Source organism: Saccostrea echinata, unplaced genomic scaffold (assembly GCF_033153115.1).
Source record: "Saccostrea echinata isolate AGI-Se365-2 ecotype Australia unplaced genomic scaffold, CSIRO_AGI_Sech_v1 ptg000001l, whole genome shotgun sequence".
Classification (NCBI taxonomy): Eukaryota; Metazoa; Mollusca; class Bivalvia; order Ostreida; family Ostreidae; genus Saccostrea; species Saccostrea echinata.
Genome location: NW_026889750.1, coordinates 4,267,501 through 4,284,860, shown reverse-complemented (window position 1 = coordinate 4,284,860; position 17,360 = coordinate 4,267,501). Strand labels below are relative to the sequence as shown.

The window sequence follows — 17,360 nt, the reverse complement described above, 5'->3', positions numbered from 1 at the left end:
GGGTTCTTTATCGTGCCAAAACCTATCGTGAAACGGCGCCTTGGTTTTTTTTTTAGGTCTCATCCGAAAGACCCATAACTTTCACTTCAAAGTGCTGAGCGCTCGGTGAAGGAACAGTTGCTACCTATTTTTTATCGACTTAGGTCAGTCTCGGCCATGATTCGAACCACCGACCTTCTGATCACGGAGCAAGCGCTCTACCGACGGAGCTATCGTAACGGTCATTCGAAAGTTAACACCACGGTTAAAGTAATGTTATTTTTGAAAAGTTCGTCAAACTTCAAGTTCAAGGGGTCAAAATCATAGTGTATTTGGAAAGGTCTTGTCACAGGTAATGTATATGTGAAATATGAAAACCTATCTTTTCTTCAAGGTCAAAGGGTCAAAATCATAGTGTATTTGGAAAGGTCTTGTCAGAGGTAATGTATATTTGAAATATGAAAGCCTACCTTTTTTCATTCAAAAGTTATGACAAAGTTAAAGTTTTTGCGACAGACAGACAGATGAATGAAATTTAATGTCCCCTCACTTTCGTGAAAGCCGGAGAAAAAACACCATTTAATAATAGTTACAGGAGAGATATTATCACAAAGTATTTTTTATGCTATCCAATAGGCCAATACAAGTATTGGCATTGCTGAGCAAACATTTCCATAATACAGAATGAATTACTAGGTATAACTAAAAATTAACAGATATACCAATTTTATTGAATAAACTGGAGAGGATTCAACAATCATATTGCACTGCCTTGGACAGAATGCTCGATATAATATTACAATGATCTATAAAGAATACAGCCGATGATTAAAATAACAATGAAAATCTCCACTGAATTTTTTTCTGGGCACTGCTTTCTGTGCAATCAGTAATTAGACAAAGTCAAATCTTGTTATCTCGAATTAGATGGGACCGAGAAAAAACTCAAGATATCCGAGAATTCGAGATATCAATGGTAAAATACTTAAAAGAGGATGTGGTTGGGACTTCCAAATCACTTTGATATATTCATGGTATTCGAGATATCGGTGTTCAAGATACCAAAGTTCAACTGGTCTAATTTCAGTTTATATATATATATATATATATATATATATATATATATATATATATATATATATATATATATATATATATGTATTTCTATATATATATATATATATATATATATATATATATATATATATATATATATATATATATATATATATAAATGTTTTGTTCAAACACATGTAAAGTCTATGACCATCATATATAGAAACATGTATTTTTAAAATACATAATACACATATCCAACACAATCTATTAAATTAATATCACTTATTCATGCATGTAATTCCCCATTATTCAACTATAAAATTTGACAATGTTCCTTAATTGTGCAGATAACACATCCATTCAACAGTTATTTTGTTGAGTTATCTTTCTGAATCACTTTCAAAAGACAACATATGACAAACAACATTCAACCAAGCACTGACAAAACCAGGTAATTTAAAAGATGTTTACATACACTGTATTTTGAAGACAAAAATAAAAAATAACTAATCTTGCTATAATTATACATATTAGAACACACTTTGACAATAAACATTTTGTAGAAGTAAACGAGATCCAATTACAACTTAGTATAATAATCAATAAATAACAGAAAATTACATGCTAATGAAATCAATTAAAGATCTTTTAAAAGTAACCATATACAGCTGTATATCTCTTACCAGTTTTTATGTCTTACAGTGAGAATGTTTAAAATTTACATGTTGTAAATAAGCAAGAAAAATGCTTTCAAATATTAAATGCATAATTTGAACAATAAACATACGCTCATATACAAAATTTTATGTACATGTAGGAGAATTTTTTTTTTTAGTTTGCTGTTCACTGTTTTAGCTGCAACACACACTCAAAAACAGAGAAAAAGATCAACTACCTAATTCCATTTTAAACCATTTAATGTTTAATAAATTTGTACCACAATTTTTAACTTTTATTTACATCTAATATACAGGTCATAATAAACAAAACTTTCAGTTTTAACATAGTAAGCTTAAACAAATGCATCAACTAATCTCAGAATATGAACTGTACAAACAACATGGCACATATTACATCAATCATGAATCAAGATCAACTTCCACCGGTACAACTCCTACACCAACCCCTCCCTCATGTGCGCACATACTTTGCACAAACTTCCAGGTGTCCTTTTCTGGGTCATACATTTCTACGGAATTCAGATTGGCCAGTCCATCATACCCCCCAATGGCATAAAGTTTTCCGTAAGTGGCCACCAAGGCTACCCGGCTCCTCCTAACCCTCATGGAGGTGATGTAGGTCCAACAGTCTTTGACTGGGTCATAGCACTCAACTGTATTTAGGAATACCGAACCATCATACCCACCTGCTGCATACAACTTCCCGTTAAGGGAGACAACTCCTAATCGACAGCGTTTTGTTAACATTGGTGTGACATAACTCCAGGTGTTTGTGGCTGTATTATATTTTTCTACCTGTGAAAACAAGCAAAAATATAATATTAAAATTCACAGTACATTTAACCATACATCAAACTGAACATATGAACATTTTGACAAGAATTCTTATACTTGTAAATGTTAAACATTGTATTCAAATTATGTATAATACATGTATATGCATCAGCACAGATTTTATGCTTGAAAAAGCAATTAATTGTAAACAAAATTATGTATTACATGCACATTAATTATTTTTATCACATTTGGACTACCAAGGGTATTTGACTTTTTATTTCTAAGAATAAAAAGAGTGTACATGCATTGAAATTGGATGTTGGCAACATCCCAAACTTAAAAGATAAAACACATACTTACCGAATCAAATATAGAGAGACCATCATGCCCTCCACAAGCATATATCTCTCCGTCTAGGAATGCCACCCCAGCAGCACTCCTGTGCTTCAACATATTGGACAGAAGGGTCCATCTACCAAGAGTAAATTTATAAATACATGTAACAACAAATTCCTTACATCAGGTGAAATACAAGAAGAAGAAGGAATACTTAATACAATAAATTCAAGAAACTCCTCTTATAGGTATTTATAACAGTACAATTTTCTAATTATATTTGGGAGGGTTTTCTCGATAACTTTACTCACAAATCTTTCTCTGGATCATAAACTTCCACTGTCTTCAGAGAGGAGACACCATCATATCCCCCGCACACATACAGCTTCCTGTTCAAAGCTACTGCTCCTAAGGCACTGTTAAAACAATTATCAAACCGACTGTTTTTCACAAGAATATGTAGATATAAGAATATAAAGCATTCAATTGTTTATTAACTGAAAATGAATTTTGCAAGAAACAGACTCAAAAAAACAAGAGGCCCATGGGCCACATCGCTCACCTGAGTAACTTTGGCCATGCTGTTCATTACCAGACTCCCCCCTTGTAATACCTATTGTGGCCCCGCCCTACCCCCGGGGGTCATGATTTGAACAATTTAGAATCTACACTACCCCAGGATGCTTCCACATAAGTTTCAGCTTTTCTGGTCCAGTGGTTCTTGAGAAGAAGATTTTTAAAGATTTTTCCTATATATTTCAATGTAAAACTTGGATTCCCTATTGTGGCCCCGCCTAACCCCCGGGGGTCATGATTTGAACAATTTAGAATCTACACTACCCCAGGATGCTTCCACATAAGTTTCAGCTTTTCTGGTCCAGTGGTTCTTGAGAAGAAGATTTTTAAAGATTTTTCCTATATATTTCAATGTAAAACTTGGATTCCCTATTGTGGCCCCGCCCTACCCCCGGGGGTCATGATTTTTATAATTTAGAATCTACACTACCCCAGGATGCTCCCACATAAGTTTCAGCTTTTCTGGCCCAGTGGTTCTTGAGAAGAAGATTTTTAAAGATTTTTCCTATATATTTCAATGTAAAACTTGGATTCCCTATTGTGGCCCCGCCCTACCCCCGGGGGTCATGATTTTTACAATTTAGAATCTACACTATCCCAGGATGCTTCCACATAAGTTTCAGCTTTACTGGCCCTGTGGTTCTTGAGAAGAAGATTTTTTAATGACCCCACCCTATTTTTGTCTTCTCTTGATTATCTCCCCTTGTGAGGGGACTTGGCCCTTCATTTTAACAATTTAAATTCCCCTTTACCCAAGGATGCTTTGTACCAAGTTTGATCAAAATTGGCCCAGTGGTTCTTGAGAAGAAGTCAAAAATGTGAAAAGTTTACAGACAGACGGACAGACGGACGGACGGACGACGGACAAAATGTGATCAGAAAAGCTCACTTGAGCCTTCGGCTCAGGTGAGCTAAAAATGGCAGACATTTTGTGAAATAGTTAAACCCATCTAATCTGATACCTGTGCAATCCATTTCACAGTGAATTACAACTTTTTATTTCTTTTCCACTTAAGTATTTTCCACGTTCTTTACACCATTAAAACGAACACCCTATTCAGACATAAAATGTGAATTTCAGTGCAGGTCAGATTAGACAGATTTCACTGTACTACTTTCTAATCTTCAGACACCCTTACCTCCTCTTACAGTTCATTGACGCCACTTTTTTCCACTTTTTGTTGCCCTGGTGAAACACTTCCACTGTGCTCAACCTTTCTTCTCCATCAAATCCACCAATAGCATATAGTCTACCTATTATATCATTAAAACATTTTCCTTTATGAAAGAAAATCATATAATATGAAGGTAGTCCAATCCTCAGGTTCTGAAAATCAGGAGATGACTTATTGAAAATGTTCACAAAAATGTCTCTGAATTCTATAAGTAATGTGTATTTACCCAGGGTATTTCTTCAAAGTATTTCTTCAAAATACATTTACTATAGGATTGAATAGGGAAATGCTTTTTTTTTCACACTTTAAAACAAATTATAAAAATACTGCAATAGACTTTTTCCTCAAATATGTAATGAGTAATACTATATTGTGCATTATATGTAAGAAACACAAAATTCTACCATACGGTATTATTCCTATGTTATTCCCTTTATTGAATTCCACAAAATATGATAGATTTATACAAAAAAGTGAGATTTTCATATTCCTGTGCTTAAAATTTTGAGAGCATATATTTTATACATTTTCTTTTATAATACTTTTTATGACCAACTTCAATTTATCATAATGTCACAACACACAGTAACGATCTCCATCTACTTATCAGTTGAAAAATTGTGCCATAGAGTTCTTATATCAACAATCATGCATATTTGGCATTGACCTCTGAACTAGTGGCCTCAAAACCTACCCACCTCCTTCAGATTTGTAGATATGAAGTTTGATTCATTAAAATATATTAAAAGAATTCAAAGGAAAAAAATAAATCTTATTTTGATCTTCGACTAAATGACTTCACAATCTTATTGTGTTCTCTTTGAACTATTGCTCATCTCTGCAGAAATGTACTTTCTATATAAAAAAAAATGACTGCACAATAATAATGTAAGGACGGGTATATTTTTTGTACCGCAATATGATACTATTACATGTATTTTGTGTATTGTGGTATACTTGTAAATCAATACAACCTTAAAGGGGACCTCAATTTTGCTGCTGGGGCCCTAAATATGATTAAATTTCTACCTAGGGAAAAACTGGAGTTGTCCTTAAATTTTTAAGTGTGATGGATATGGGCCAATTTGTTTACCATTTAGCACAGCCACGCCCACCCTACTCCTCACGGTCTTCATATCCTCCGCAGAGTTCCATATGTTTGTGATTGGGTCGTAACATTCCACAGTACTCATTGAATCACCTGTTAATTAAAACCTTAACAGTTAATACATGTATTAGATTGTCGATCTGATAAACACTTGCATAGTATTTCCCACACTGTTTATGAAACTCATAATTCTTTATAATGGGTTAAGGTTTCAGATGTGAATTTAAGCAAAAACTAGAGCATTTATATTGTGACACTTTTCACTTATATTAAAAAAAAAAGTACATGTACTTCCTTGCTGTCCTAACAAACGGATAACATATTTCATCCTGAAATCAAAAATTCCAGCTGAGGAGGAGTATACACTCACAACTACAGCATACCTGATGGATTCCTGATCGCATTTTTTGCAGAATTTGATATCCCTGTATTTGTGTATACCCACCTGAGGATGTCAGTCCACCTACTGCGTAGATTAACCCCGGTACATCTGTACAGCATCGTGGACGTGTCTTAAAGGTCTGCATCAGGGACCGCCTCTCTGGCATCAGGTGATAGTCCTTTGCTTCATCTAACAAATCCCTGTAAAAAAAAAAAAAATACTGCAACTTTTAAAAACAAATTTTACTAACATAATATTTTCTCTCACATTTTGCTCATTTTTGGTAAAAAAAAAATTGTCTAAATTTTGACATAAAATTTTCTTTAGCATTGATATATAAAAATATATCACTAATGGTCCATGCATCTTAAATACAGATTTAAATCAAATATCATTAATATACAGCAGATGCATGAATTGCTATTTTACCTGCATTTCAGACAATTTTTGACCAAATCTTCAGTTGCCACTCGATCAGATAAATACTGCGGGGTCAGTAGAGGCAGCCTCACTTTCACCATTAACTCTGGCATGGCTGATCGCCTCTTCTCTTCATCTTTTTTAATCCAAGACAGAAAAGCTTCAAAAACCTTGAAAATAAAATAACAGTTTAAAAAAGGTGAAATCTGCCATCTGGTCAAATGTATATCTACTACACATGTATTTTCTATAACTATTAATTCCTAGAAAATTCCAAAAATTCTGCCAAAGATAATAAATAAGAGAATAACAGTTTGGTTAATTATTAGAGCAATAGCATTAATAGTAGGATATACATGTATGTATCAAGAAGGATTTTCTTGCTAGAGATTAATGAAGGTCTGACCAAGATACTGTTCTTTAATTGCAAGTTTAAGAAACAACAATTAGGGTACAAAACTCTGTGTCCCCTCAAGATGATATCATACTGCTAAAATACTTAAGTACAGGTGTACTTACATGTATAATGTACTCAACCCAGTCTCATACTACACAAACCTGTTCCTCAGAGTGAACATTGAGTTCGTCTCGAGATATAATCTCCATAACCTCTCCTTTGTTGAGATTCAGGAACTCTTCCATAGCCATGACCTCCTTGAAATGTTTCTGTATATACTTATTTGTGTACTCCACCAACGACTGACACATAAACTGGTCCCCAAAAGAGCGGATCCCCAAAACATTTGTTGGATGTAAACTGAAAGATGAATATTTATGTGGAAATATTAACATGAAAGAAAAAGGTCAATTATAAGTTGTCAATGTGAATTGTTTTGTAGAATATTTTAAATACTTAGATCTGACAAAGAGATTCCATACAACAAACAAATTAATGTTATTCTAAATAACTTTCCAGATGTTTAAATGTATCTACAACAATGTCGTGTGAACTGATGTTAATTTTCAATGAACTGTGATGTTAAAATTGGCTTGCACTCAATGTCAAAAAACTTGATTCATAGACAGATTGATGAGAACACTGGATACATTACCGGTACACATGAGTAATTAGAGAGCCGGTTACCTCTTTTTCAGGAAATCACAACAAGCCTCTTTGACTGACTGTAAATGGAGGAAACTGGCCCCGACTAACAGAGACTGGACATTGTTTGAGTCAATCTCTACACTGCCATTGTAAGCGAAATTCACCAAAGCCTCAAGAGCACTAAAAGAGAAAAGTGGAGTCTCTTTGGTGCATTAAGTTTTCAGAAATTAATAAATCTAAGTCATGCTGAATTTATTATAAAGACAGACCTTATTCTCAGATAAACATAAAATACATGAGGCAAACTTTTAAATTTTCATTTGACAAGAAAAAAAAAATAATAAAATAAAATAAAATAATTGTATAAAATAATAATAATTAATCAAAATAATCACTGTCATGCTTTACATTATTTGAACTTTTTTTTTCTTGTACAAAGTGTGAAACTGCATGTGAAATTGTGTGCATTTGGTGCTGAAATCACCTATTATGGAAATACACATCTTAAAATGTTTCACATTATATTTTAGTACTTTTTATGAATCTATACCTGGGATCGATGCCTTGCATTGTAATTTCATTCTGTTTTGATTCTACCATGTCATGTGTAAACATGGCATGGAAATATGGGATACTCGCAGCCAAGACAATCCGATGTGCTGTGAACTTCCTGTCTCCAACCTACTCAAAATAAATCACCTGTATATGTAAAATACAGTAAATTACAGAGCTTAAGGACACCTCTAGAAATGACCAAAATTGGCTTATTTCACCCACTGTATGTAACAACTTGTGATGTCCCAAATTAAAATTATTTTATGTCTTTGGGTGATGACATGACTTCATTTAAAATGTGTTTCCATATTTAATCGGGGTCAAAGGCTGGTAAAGGTCTCGAGGGGTGCAACTGATGTCACTAAGTTACACTACCAAAACCTCGAGTTAATGCCTACCGTCTCAAATAGGTTCTGCCAGCTAGTCACATGTCACACCTCCTCGTGGTGACCCTGGAAATGCCTTCAGTAGCTGAGTGACAGTGGCAAAAGGCGAGTCTCCAGCGCCTTTAAATAACTGGAACCTGTGACTAGGGGAAGGAAAACCCCAACAGAAAACCACCGGTCCTCCGGGTCCAGGGGGTTTTACATAGGGTTAGCAGCCCTATCATGTAAAAACTCTCAACGCTACAGAAACCAGAGCAACAGAAGAAGAAGAAATCCAACGCTTGACTCAGGGAGAAGCCTCACCTAGAGGTCGTAAGACGCAGACTGGTGAAAGCCGTATGGAAACCAGTCAGCCGAAAGTTCTCCTGACAATGAAAGCAGCAACAAGAATAGGAACCTGGAATGTGCGAACCATGTTTGAAACAGGGAAGGCAGCCCAGGTAGCCAGAGAGATGAGGAGATACAACATCCAACTACTTGGAATATGTGAGAGCAGATGGAATGGAACTGGCATGTCTTCATTGACTAGTGGAGAGAAGATCATATACTCTGGACATGCAGATGAAAACCATGAACACACTGAAGGAGTTGCCATCATGATGTCACCAGCTACTGCCAAGGCACTGATTGAATGGGAACCAATCTCATCAAGGATTATGACAGCAAGATTCCACTCCAAAGGAAGAGAAGTAACTGTAATCCAATGTTACTCACCAACAAACACTGCAGATGAAGAAACAAAAGAAGATTTTTACACAAAACTGCAGGCAGCAGTGGACAAGGCACCAAGGCGAGACATGAAAATCTTGATGGGTGACATGAATGCCAAGATAGGTTCAGACAATTATGGGAAAGAACTCATCATGGGTACCCAGGCACTTGGAAACATGAATGAGAATGGAGAGCTGTTCACAGATTTCTGTGCATTCAATGACCTTGTGATAGGAGGAAGTGTATACCAGCACAAAAACATCCACAAAGAGACTTGGATCTCCCCTGATGGAAAAACCAAGAACCAGATAGACTTTATTACTATCTCAAGGAAGTGGAGACACAGCCTCCTTGATACAAGATCAAGAAGAGGGGCTGATGTAGCTTCAGACCACCACCTAGTACAAGGCACTATTAAAGTCAAGTTGAAAGCCTTCAAGGACAACTGTGACAGACCACACATCAAGTTTAACACCCAGAGACTTCAGGAAAAAGGCACAAGAGACACCTTTAGCATCACACTGAAAAACAGATTTGAGGTCCTTAACAACGTCTGTCAAGTAACACCACTAGAAGAACACTGGAACTCCATCAAAGACAACTGGAAAGACACATGCGAAGAGATCCTAGGGAAAAGAGAAAAGCAAGACAAGGAATGGCTTTCAGGAGACACATGGAAACTGGTTGAAGAAAGAAAACTTCTCAAACAGCAGATTATGAGCTGTGAGGAGGAACAAAAGAAACAAGAATTAAAAGACAGACACACTATCCTAAACAATGAAGTAAAGAAAAGTGCAAGGAAAGATAAAAGACACTTCTATAATAAGCTAGCTACAGAAGCTGAGGAAGCAGCAGAGAAAAGAGACTTCAGTTCCATGTACAAAATCACAAGAACCCTGGCTGGGAAGAGACCACCACAGACCAAGCCAGTAAAAGACAAGCAAGGCAACGCTATAACAAAGGAAGAAGACCAGAGAAAGCGCTGGGCAGAACACTTCAGAGAACTCCTAAATCGCCCAACACCAGAAACAACACCAAACATACCACCAGCAGACTCTGAACTAGCAGTGATCACCGCCCCTCCCACAAGGGCTGAGACCATCAAGGCTCTGAAGAAACTAAAGAGTGGGAAAGCAGCTGGGCCTGATGGAATTCCTCCAGAAGCCCTTAAGGCAGACATAAAGACTTCAGCAGATATGTTACTACCTCTCCTGCAGAAGATCTGGTCAGAGGGGAAGGTACCAGCTGATTGGAAAAAAGGACATTTAGTGAAGCTACCCAAGAAAGGAGACCTGGGACAATGCAAGAACTGGCGCGGCATCATGCTCCTCTCTGTCCCAAGCAAGATCCTGACAAGAATAATACTGGAAAGACTCAAAGATGCTATAGAAGAACGACTTCGTCCAGAACAGGCAGGCTTTAGAAAGGACAAGTCCTGTACAGACCAGATCGCCACTCTACGTATAATAATCGAACAGTCACTGGAGTGGCAGTCAACACTGTATCTGAACTTCATCGACTTTGAAAAGGCCTTTGATAGTGTTGATAGAAAAGTCATCTGGAAACTACTACAGCATTATGGAACGCCTCCTACCTTTATCAACCTCATACAACAATTGTATGACGAGGCTACATGCCAAGTCATCCACAATGGAAAGCTTACAGAAGCGTTTGAGGTGCAGACAGGGGTTAGACAAGGCTGTCTACTGTCACCAATGATTTTTCTAGTGGTAGTAGACTGGATCATGCGGGAAACAACTAGAGATAGCAAGACAGGAGTCCAGTGGACTTTCACTCAGTGTTTGGAAGACCTCGACTTTGCAGACGATCTATGCCTTATGTCCCAGAAGTATGAGCATATGCAGCTCAAGACAAATAGGCTTGCAAAGGAAGCAGCAAAGACAGGTCTACAGGTGAACATTGACAAGACAGAGGTAATGCGGCTCCAAAACAAACAGCAAACACCAATTACGCTTGGAGAGCACAAACTGAAAGATGTAGACTCCTTTACATACTTAGGCAGCATCGTCACAATCACTGGTGGAACAGATGAAGACATAAAAGCAAGAATTAATAAAGCGAGACACGTCTTCATCACCCTCAAGCCTGTGTGGAAATCAACAGCACTGTCCACACCCATAAAACTCCGCATCTATAACACCAATGTCAAGTCTGTGCTCCTCTACGGGTCTGAAACATGGAGAGTCACCAACACCACCTCCAACAAACTACAAACCTTCGCAAACAGATGTCTGCGCCACATACTAAACATCAGATGGCCAGAAAATATCAACAACAAGAACCTGTGGGAAACAACAAACCAAGACCCAATCACTAAACAAATAGCCCGTAGAAAGTGGCGGTGGATTGGACATACCCTCCGAAAACCATCGGGAGACATTACACGCCAAGCACTCGAGTGGAACCCCCAAGGCAAACGGCGAGTTGGGCGTCCCAGGACAACTTGGCGAAGGTCATGTGAAGAGGAAATCAGACAGTGTGGACATAGCTGGGAACAATTGAAAAAGGCTGCTCAAAACAGAGTTCGATGGAGGACTGTTGCCGAGGCCCTATGTTCCACCAGGAACCAAAAGGAACCATGATTGATATTTAATCAGATTTTATACATTATCAAGCTCTGACAGGATTAATAAAAGAAACACATCCTTATAATAAATTCCATCCTTAACCCATAAATGAAATTTCAGACTCAAAATTTTGGCAGAGAGAGGTAGGTATTTAGCATTTTTAGAGCTAGTCTAGCTACTTATGCACCAAATGCCTTGTCAATGATCAATCATTTACTAAGTGTTATCCTTCATCCATCCCATTACAAATATTAACATGATTAATATACAGATATTATGGTTTTAATACCCACAGGAAGAAAGTCCCTAGCAAGAGTTCAATTACTGGAGAACAGTGTTTGTGATAATTACACTTGATTACATGTACAATGTTCTTAAATTTATATAGGAAACTGACATATTATACATTCACTAATAGTTTAATACAGGCCAGCCTAGCTCATAGTTTGTAACTAATGTCAATAACACTTCTATAAGTACGAATATTGAAAAAATTAGAGGTTGTATAGAAATGAATGTACATGTATATGCAACACTATTGAAGTTCTTTTGACTTTTACCTGAAGAAGAAAAAAATGATAAGAAAAATACTGATGAAATGGGAACAAAAATATATATAACACAAAAACATGATGTCATAACAAGGACTATTTAGGTATAATTATGTCAGCTTTATCTGAAGTGATTAGTCAATGTGGGTCCAAATTATGTTTTTCAGTCAAATTTAATTAACTGCCCTTTATTTACCGGTAGTTATTTTGAAACATTACTTTGCAAAATCTGGCCCTCTATGAACCTTGCTCCTCACAACTTTACAATAAGTAAAAATAAACCAATTCCTGTCTGTATAACCAGTTATTACCTCATTTGCATCAGTAACATGACCTTTAGCCTTCATTATTAACTTGTGATCTGTTAAGAATTGACCTTTTACAAAGAAATATTCGAGAATGCTGCTTGATGAATGCTGGAATATTTTAGAGACGAGATGTACAGATCTTTTCACACAGTTACATTTTATTTTCTAAGCTATTTCACTCTAAGATGCAATGACGCACAAGTACTCTATATGTACATAATTAAGGGAAATGATTTCCATCTCAATGTCTGTGTGCACTGCAACAGATTACGAATGTATATGCATCTTTTTGATGAGTATGATTATGAAAAAGAGATATATGTACTCTTAGTTCACACAATCAAAACTATATGCTGTTTAAATGGGTATCGGGTTGGTTCGCCCAATCTACCTGTTCGCCTGAGTCTGTTCATCCGAAGTACATTGCTTTAAAACTCATTTGCCCTAAAAATTGTTAGCCCTAATAATCATAAATGTAATGTTAACATTTATGTCAAATTTTAAGTACTAAGATCTTATTTATTTTGATTGTTTTTTATTTACTTTGTATGTAGTCTGCAGTAATAGTTACATGACTTGTATTTTTTTTAATTATTATAAATTTATCTGATTTCCAATATCAATGTTTGGTTTACTTATTATTAATTTTAAAAACTGTATATCGGGGAACTCTTATTGTTTAATTTTAATGGGGTTTTTTTTCCAACTTGCCTTATGTTTTAAAAACAATTGAAAAATTGAGCCATTAACAAACATTTGTTTAAAAAAAAAAACAATTTTCAAAAATTTTAAATTTAACCCATGTACATGTTCAACACTACCTGGAACATGAGTTGAAAAGCAGGTCATCAATCAGTGTAATTGGTCACCAAATAGCCTGTAAAAATATCATAATACTAGTATTTGGTGTTTGTATTTCATAACCCATGTCCTAAACTAATGACCTGAAACACTGGGCGCACTTGTTTCATAAGCCGGGTCAAGCCGGCAGATACTTCCGGAAGCGGGCAAGTAACTTGTTTCAAATATTTTTAAGCCGCCGGGCGGTCAGAAAGTAGCCCGGATCGCCCGAAAAAATTCGAGCGGCCAGATGAAAAGCAATATGGCGGAAAACGGAGGTAGAAATTTCCTTGATGATGAAATATTCGTTTTTTATCATTTGCAGTGGTTTCAATTTTAATAAACATACAGTACTGAGGTCATAAGTAACTTTTACGAAATGTTCGTTTATATTTGCACGACCAACACCTCCTTTTTATAATTTTAAAGTTACTTTTCAGTTTTGTTTGTAACGAGGCCCTGTACTACAAATTAAGAGATTGTGCATTGGATTGATCTAGAAAATACTAAAATGCAAATATATCCACTAAATCGTTGTCCTCGTCCGTTCAGAGAAAATTATATATTGCAGAAACAGCACCCATAACAGTAGCAGCCATTTTTCGGCTGAATTTTCATTCGTTTCAGCGACACTAACCGGGTCAGTATGTCATGTGATAAAAGTGAACCGGGTCATCGCCCGGATGTCTGAAACAAGTGCGCCCATTATCAGTTCTTACCTGTTCAAATAAAACTGTCATTGATAAAATCTGCTTTTCTTAAATGACATTTTGTATGAAATGTCGGGGGGGGTTGTAATTGGGGGGGTTGAAATTACAAGTTTGGCTATCATTTTATACATGTTGTTTCCCCTGGTTTTACCAGTCTAGACGAACTCCAAAAACAGCGTTTCCGGAAGTAAGAAATTGAGACTGAAAAAGACTCCGAAAATAGAGTCCGCGCATGCGCACACACACAAAAAATGGCGATTTTTCGGCAAAAATGATGGATCTACAAAAACTGTCCGTGCAAAGTTTTGAAAAGTATGGCAATTATGCCAGTACTCAGAAATGCTAAACAAAAGACTTCGGAAGAGATCTTATTTGTCAGATTTTTTATTTTATTTGCAAAAAAGGAGATATTTACTTTCAAAGTTAACGTTACAAGTCAGATCAATAACAGAGAAAATGATACGTTTTGAGAAGTAAATATGCATAATGAAAGAGATATATATGCAAAATAGGACATATATATTGTAACTGTTAAAAACTTGACTGAATTTTACACATAAATTAGCATTCCGGTTTTTTATTTGTGTACGACATCGGAATTGAACGCGTAAGTTCTTACCATTGTTATTTACCAATTTTTTTTTATCACATACGAACAGATATTATTATGAAAACATTTTTAAAACTATTTTCTATTAATATGAAAACTTTAAAAACCACTCTTCTAGATATTAAGGGCACAACATGTCTTCTAAAAATGAACCTGCTAATATCTCTGCTCCATGGTGAAAAATGCGCATTTTCTGATTAAACTAAATACAAGCTGGGTGTCTTCAAAAACAAATAAAAGCACCTTTATTGTAGGAACGACATAAAATTTAAATCAAGGGGACAATAAATTAAATAAGAAAATATTTCTTACCGGCAGTATTGAATTCGATGTCGTATATCCAATTCACTATTATGCAAGAGTTTGAAGCAATAAATAAGTCAATATCCACAAAATAATTTAATAAATGCAATTATCCATTCAACAAAAAATAAAATGAAGTAACAATGCACTTAATACAGCCATTATGCAGCCGTATAATTAGAGAAAGCGAACGACAATTCATCGTTTGTTTACATCGGACGCCATTTTGCCGCAATGCATGATGGAGCCAAAGACTTCGTTTTCGGAGTTCACGCTGTTTTTGGAGTTCGTCTAGACTGTTTACATTAATACGAAGTTGTGTCTATAATGACGCAGCGGAACAGAGAAATCGACTATATAATAGACCTAATCAGTGCTAATCACTCGTTTACAACGTACGCCCATATTTAACTGTTACCAGTTAAATGAGTTTAACCCCAGACTTTACCACTAGTTGTCTTTAAAGTAACGGGAAAAAAACTTTCACCGAATTTGCAAAGCTTACACAAATTATTTTTCCACTGAACATACAATACTATCGGGTGTGAAACTGAAAGATGGCGGGATAAAATGCATCACCTTCAGTGTAACATCACAGAGTTTCCCCTGTCTTCGAATATCTTCAAACATGGGAAATGCACATTTAGGCAAATCCTCCTTGATAAAACGAACTACAGAGTCCTCCGCCATCCTCCCAGAAAGAACTATGGAGACAACAATCCACCTTTAGCCTTTACTGATATTCCATCTCTTTGTTGACATTTTGACTTTAAATGTTGCGTTCGAATATAGATAGGTCGTTCGTTTACTGGGTTACATTCGCAGCTGATTTTTAATTATATATATATATACTCTTTTCATGTTTTAAGAAACACTGACACTAGTTAATTAAGGTTCATAACATAAAAAGTTTTTTTTGTAATGTGAAAACTATCTCTATATAATATTTTTTTTAAATAAAAGAAACCAATTTACGCCTCTGGAGTTTTGCTTTGCTGAACTATCAATAATTATTATTGTTCTTTCTTTGACCTTATAGCCTGGAATCAATAGTTTACTTGTCTGTAGTATTTGAGCATAATAATAAGAGGTAAATTGAGGCTAGCGCTACAGTTATTTGTTTTCATTAGGGGACGACCATTTGATGGGGGGGGGGGGGGGGGGGTGCGTTGGCAGTTTTTTGAAATCAATAAGCTGTCCCAGAAAAGTTTAAAATAAATCTGTCCTCTCTGGCAAGAAGATAAATAATCTGTCCTTAATCATCTATCCTTGACTGGCATGAAAATAAATAATCTAACTTAAAAAAATGCCTCCTTTCAGAATCAAATGATTGTCCCATTACCGTTTTCACCTTTTGACCCTGCAATCTTTTTCTTGCCTCAATGCATCTCTGCAACAAAAAGTATAAAGCTAAATGGTTAAGTGACAAGTATTTGAATTGAATTTACAATTTTTTATATGTACATCTACCAGTCTTTAACCACAGGTACTTGGATCTTGGTTTATAAATATGTTATACCTATTGAATTATGTAAAAAAAGAAATATTAAATGTACTTTTTTTTTTTTTACATATCCAATAGGTATATATATTTACAAACCAAGACCCAAGTACCTGTGTCTTTAACCATAATCTTTGACCTTCAAATGTATTATCCTGTTTCTTATGTCATCTGCACCCCACTGTAAAAAGTTTGGGAGTGAAAGGACAATTGTTACTTTACATATTGTGACCTGGCTTAGAATTACATTTAGTCAAAATTTCAGTCACTTAAAATAAATATTTGGTATAAACTGACAAATGAAATCTATTAACTTCATCATGTATCTATCACATCTGTAGCAAGTTTGAGACTAAATAGTCAGAACATCTACATGCATATCATGCTCACAACATTGGGAACCTCTTACATTAACCTTGACCTATAATCTTTTACCCTCAAATATACAAACTTGTAACCTATAACCTCTATAGCAAGTTTAAGGTTCTTTGATACTCTGGAAAGAGAGATAACTCTTAATGACATAAATGTCGATTATTTCTTTATAAATCTGACAAGTTGAAGGGTCTTTTTTGTCCAATTTTGACCCACAAGATATGCTATAATTGTTTGTATTTTACTTAATAAATACATTTCTTTTGGAAAATCCCAAGAGTTAAAGAAACATTTCATTTGAGTGAGTAGAGGGTTTATGAACCTTAAGATTGAAAGTTTATGCATATCCATGTTCTCACCGATGTTTACAATACTCAGTGGTCCC

General features: G+C 35.6%; 1 protein-coding gene across 1 annotated transcript; it reads right to left on the bottom strand.

Moving 5' to 3' along the window:
• Positions 1-1,671: 1,671 nt before the first annotated feature.
• Positions 1,672-15,842, bottom strand: LOC133183667 (kelch-like protein 18). Its single transcript, XM_061318604.1, has 11 exons — positions 15,679-15,842; positions 8,088-8,218; positions 7,577-7,717; positions 7,051-7,249; positions 6,502-6,662; positions 6,136-6,272; positions 5,676-5,783; positions 4,547-4,661; positions 3,143-3,247; positions 2,856-2,967; positions 1,672-2,513 (listed from the first exon to the last, which is right to left on the bottom strand). Exons 1-11 carry the CDS (start codon positions 15,787-15,789, stop codon positions 2,118-2,120), a joined length of 1,716 nt encoding a protein of 571 aa, XP_061174588.1. The 5' UTR covers positions 15,790-15,842; the 3' UTR covers positions 1,672-2,117.
• Between the last annotated feature and the right edge of the window lie 1,518 nt (positions 15,843-17,360).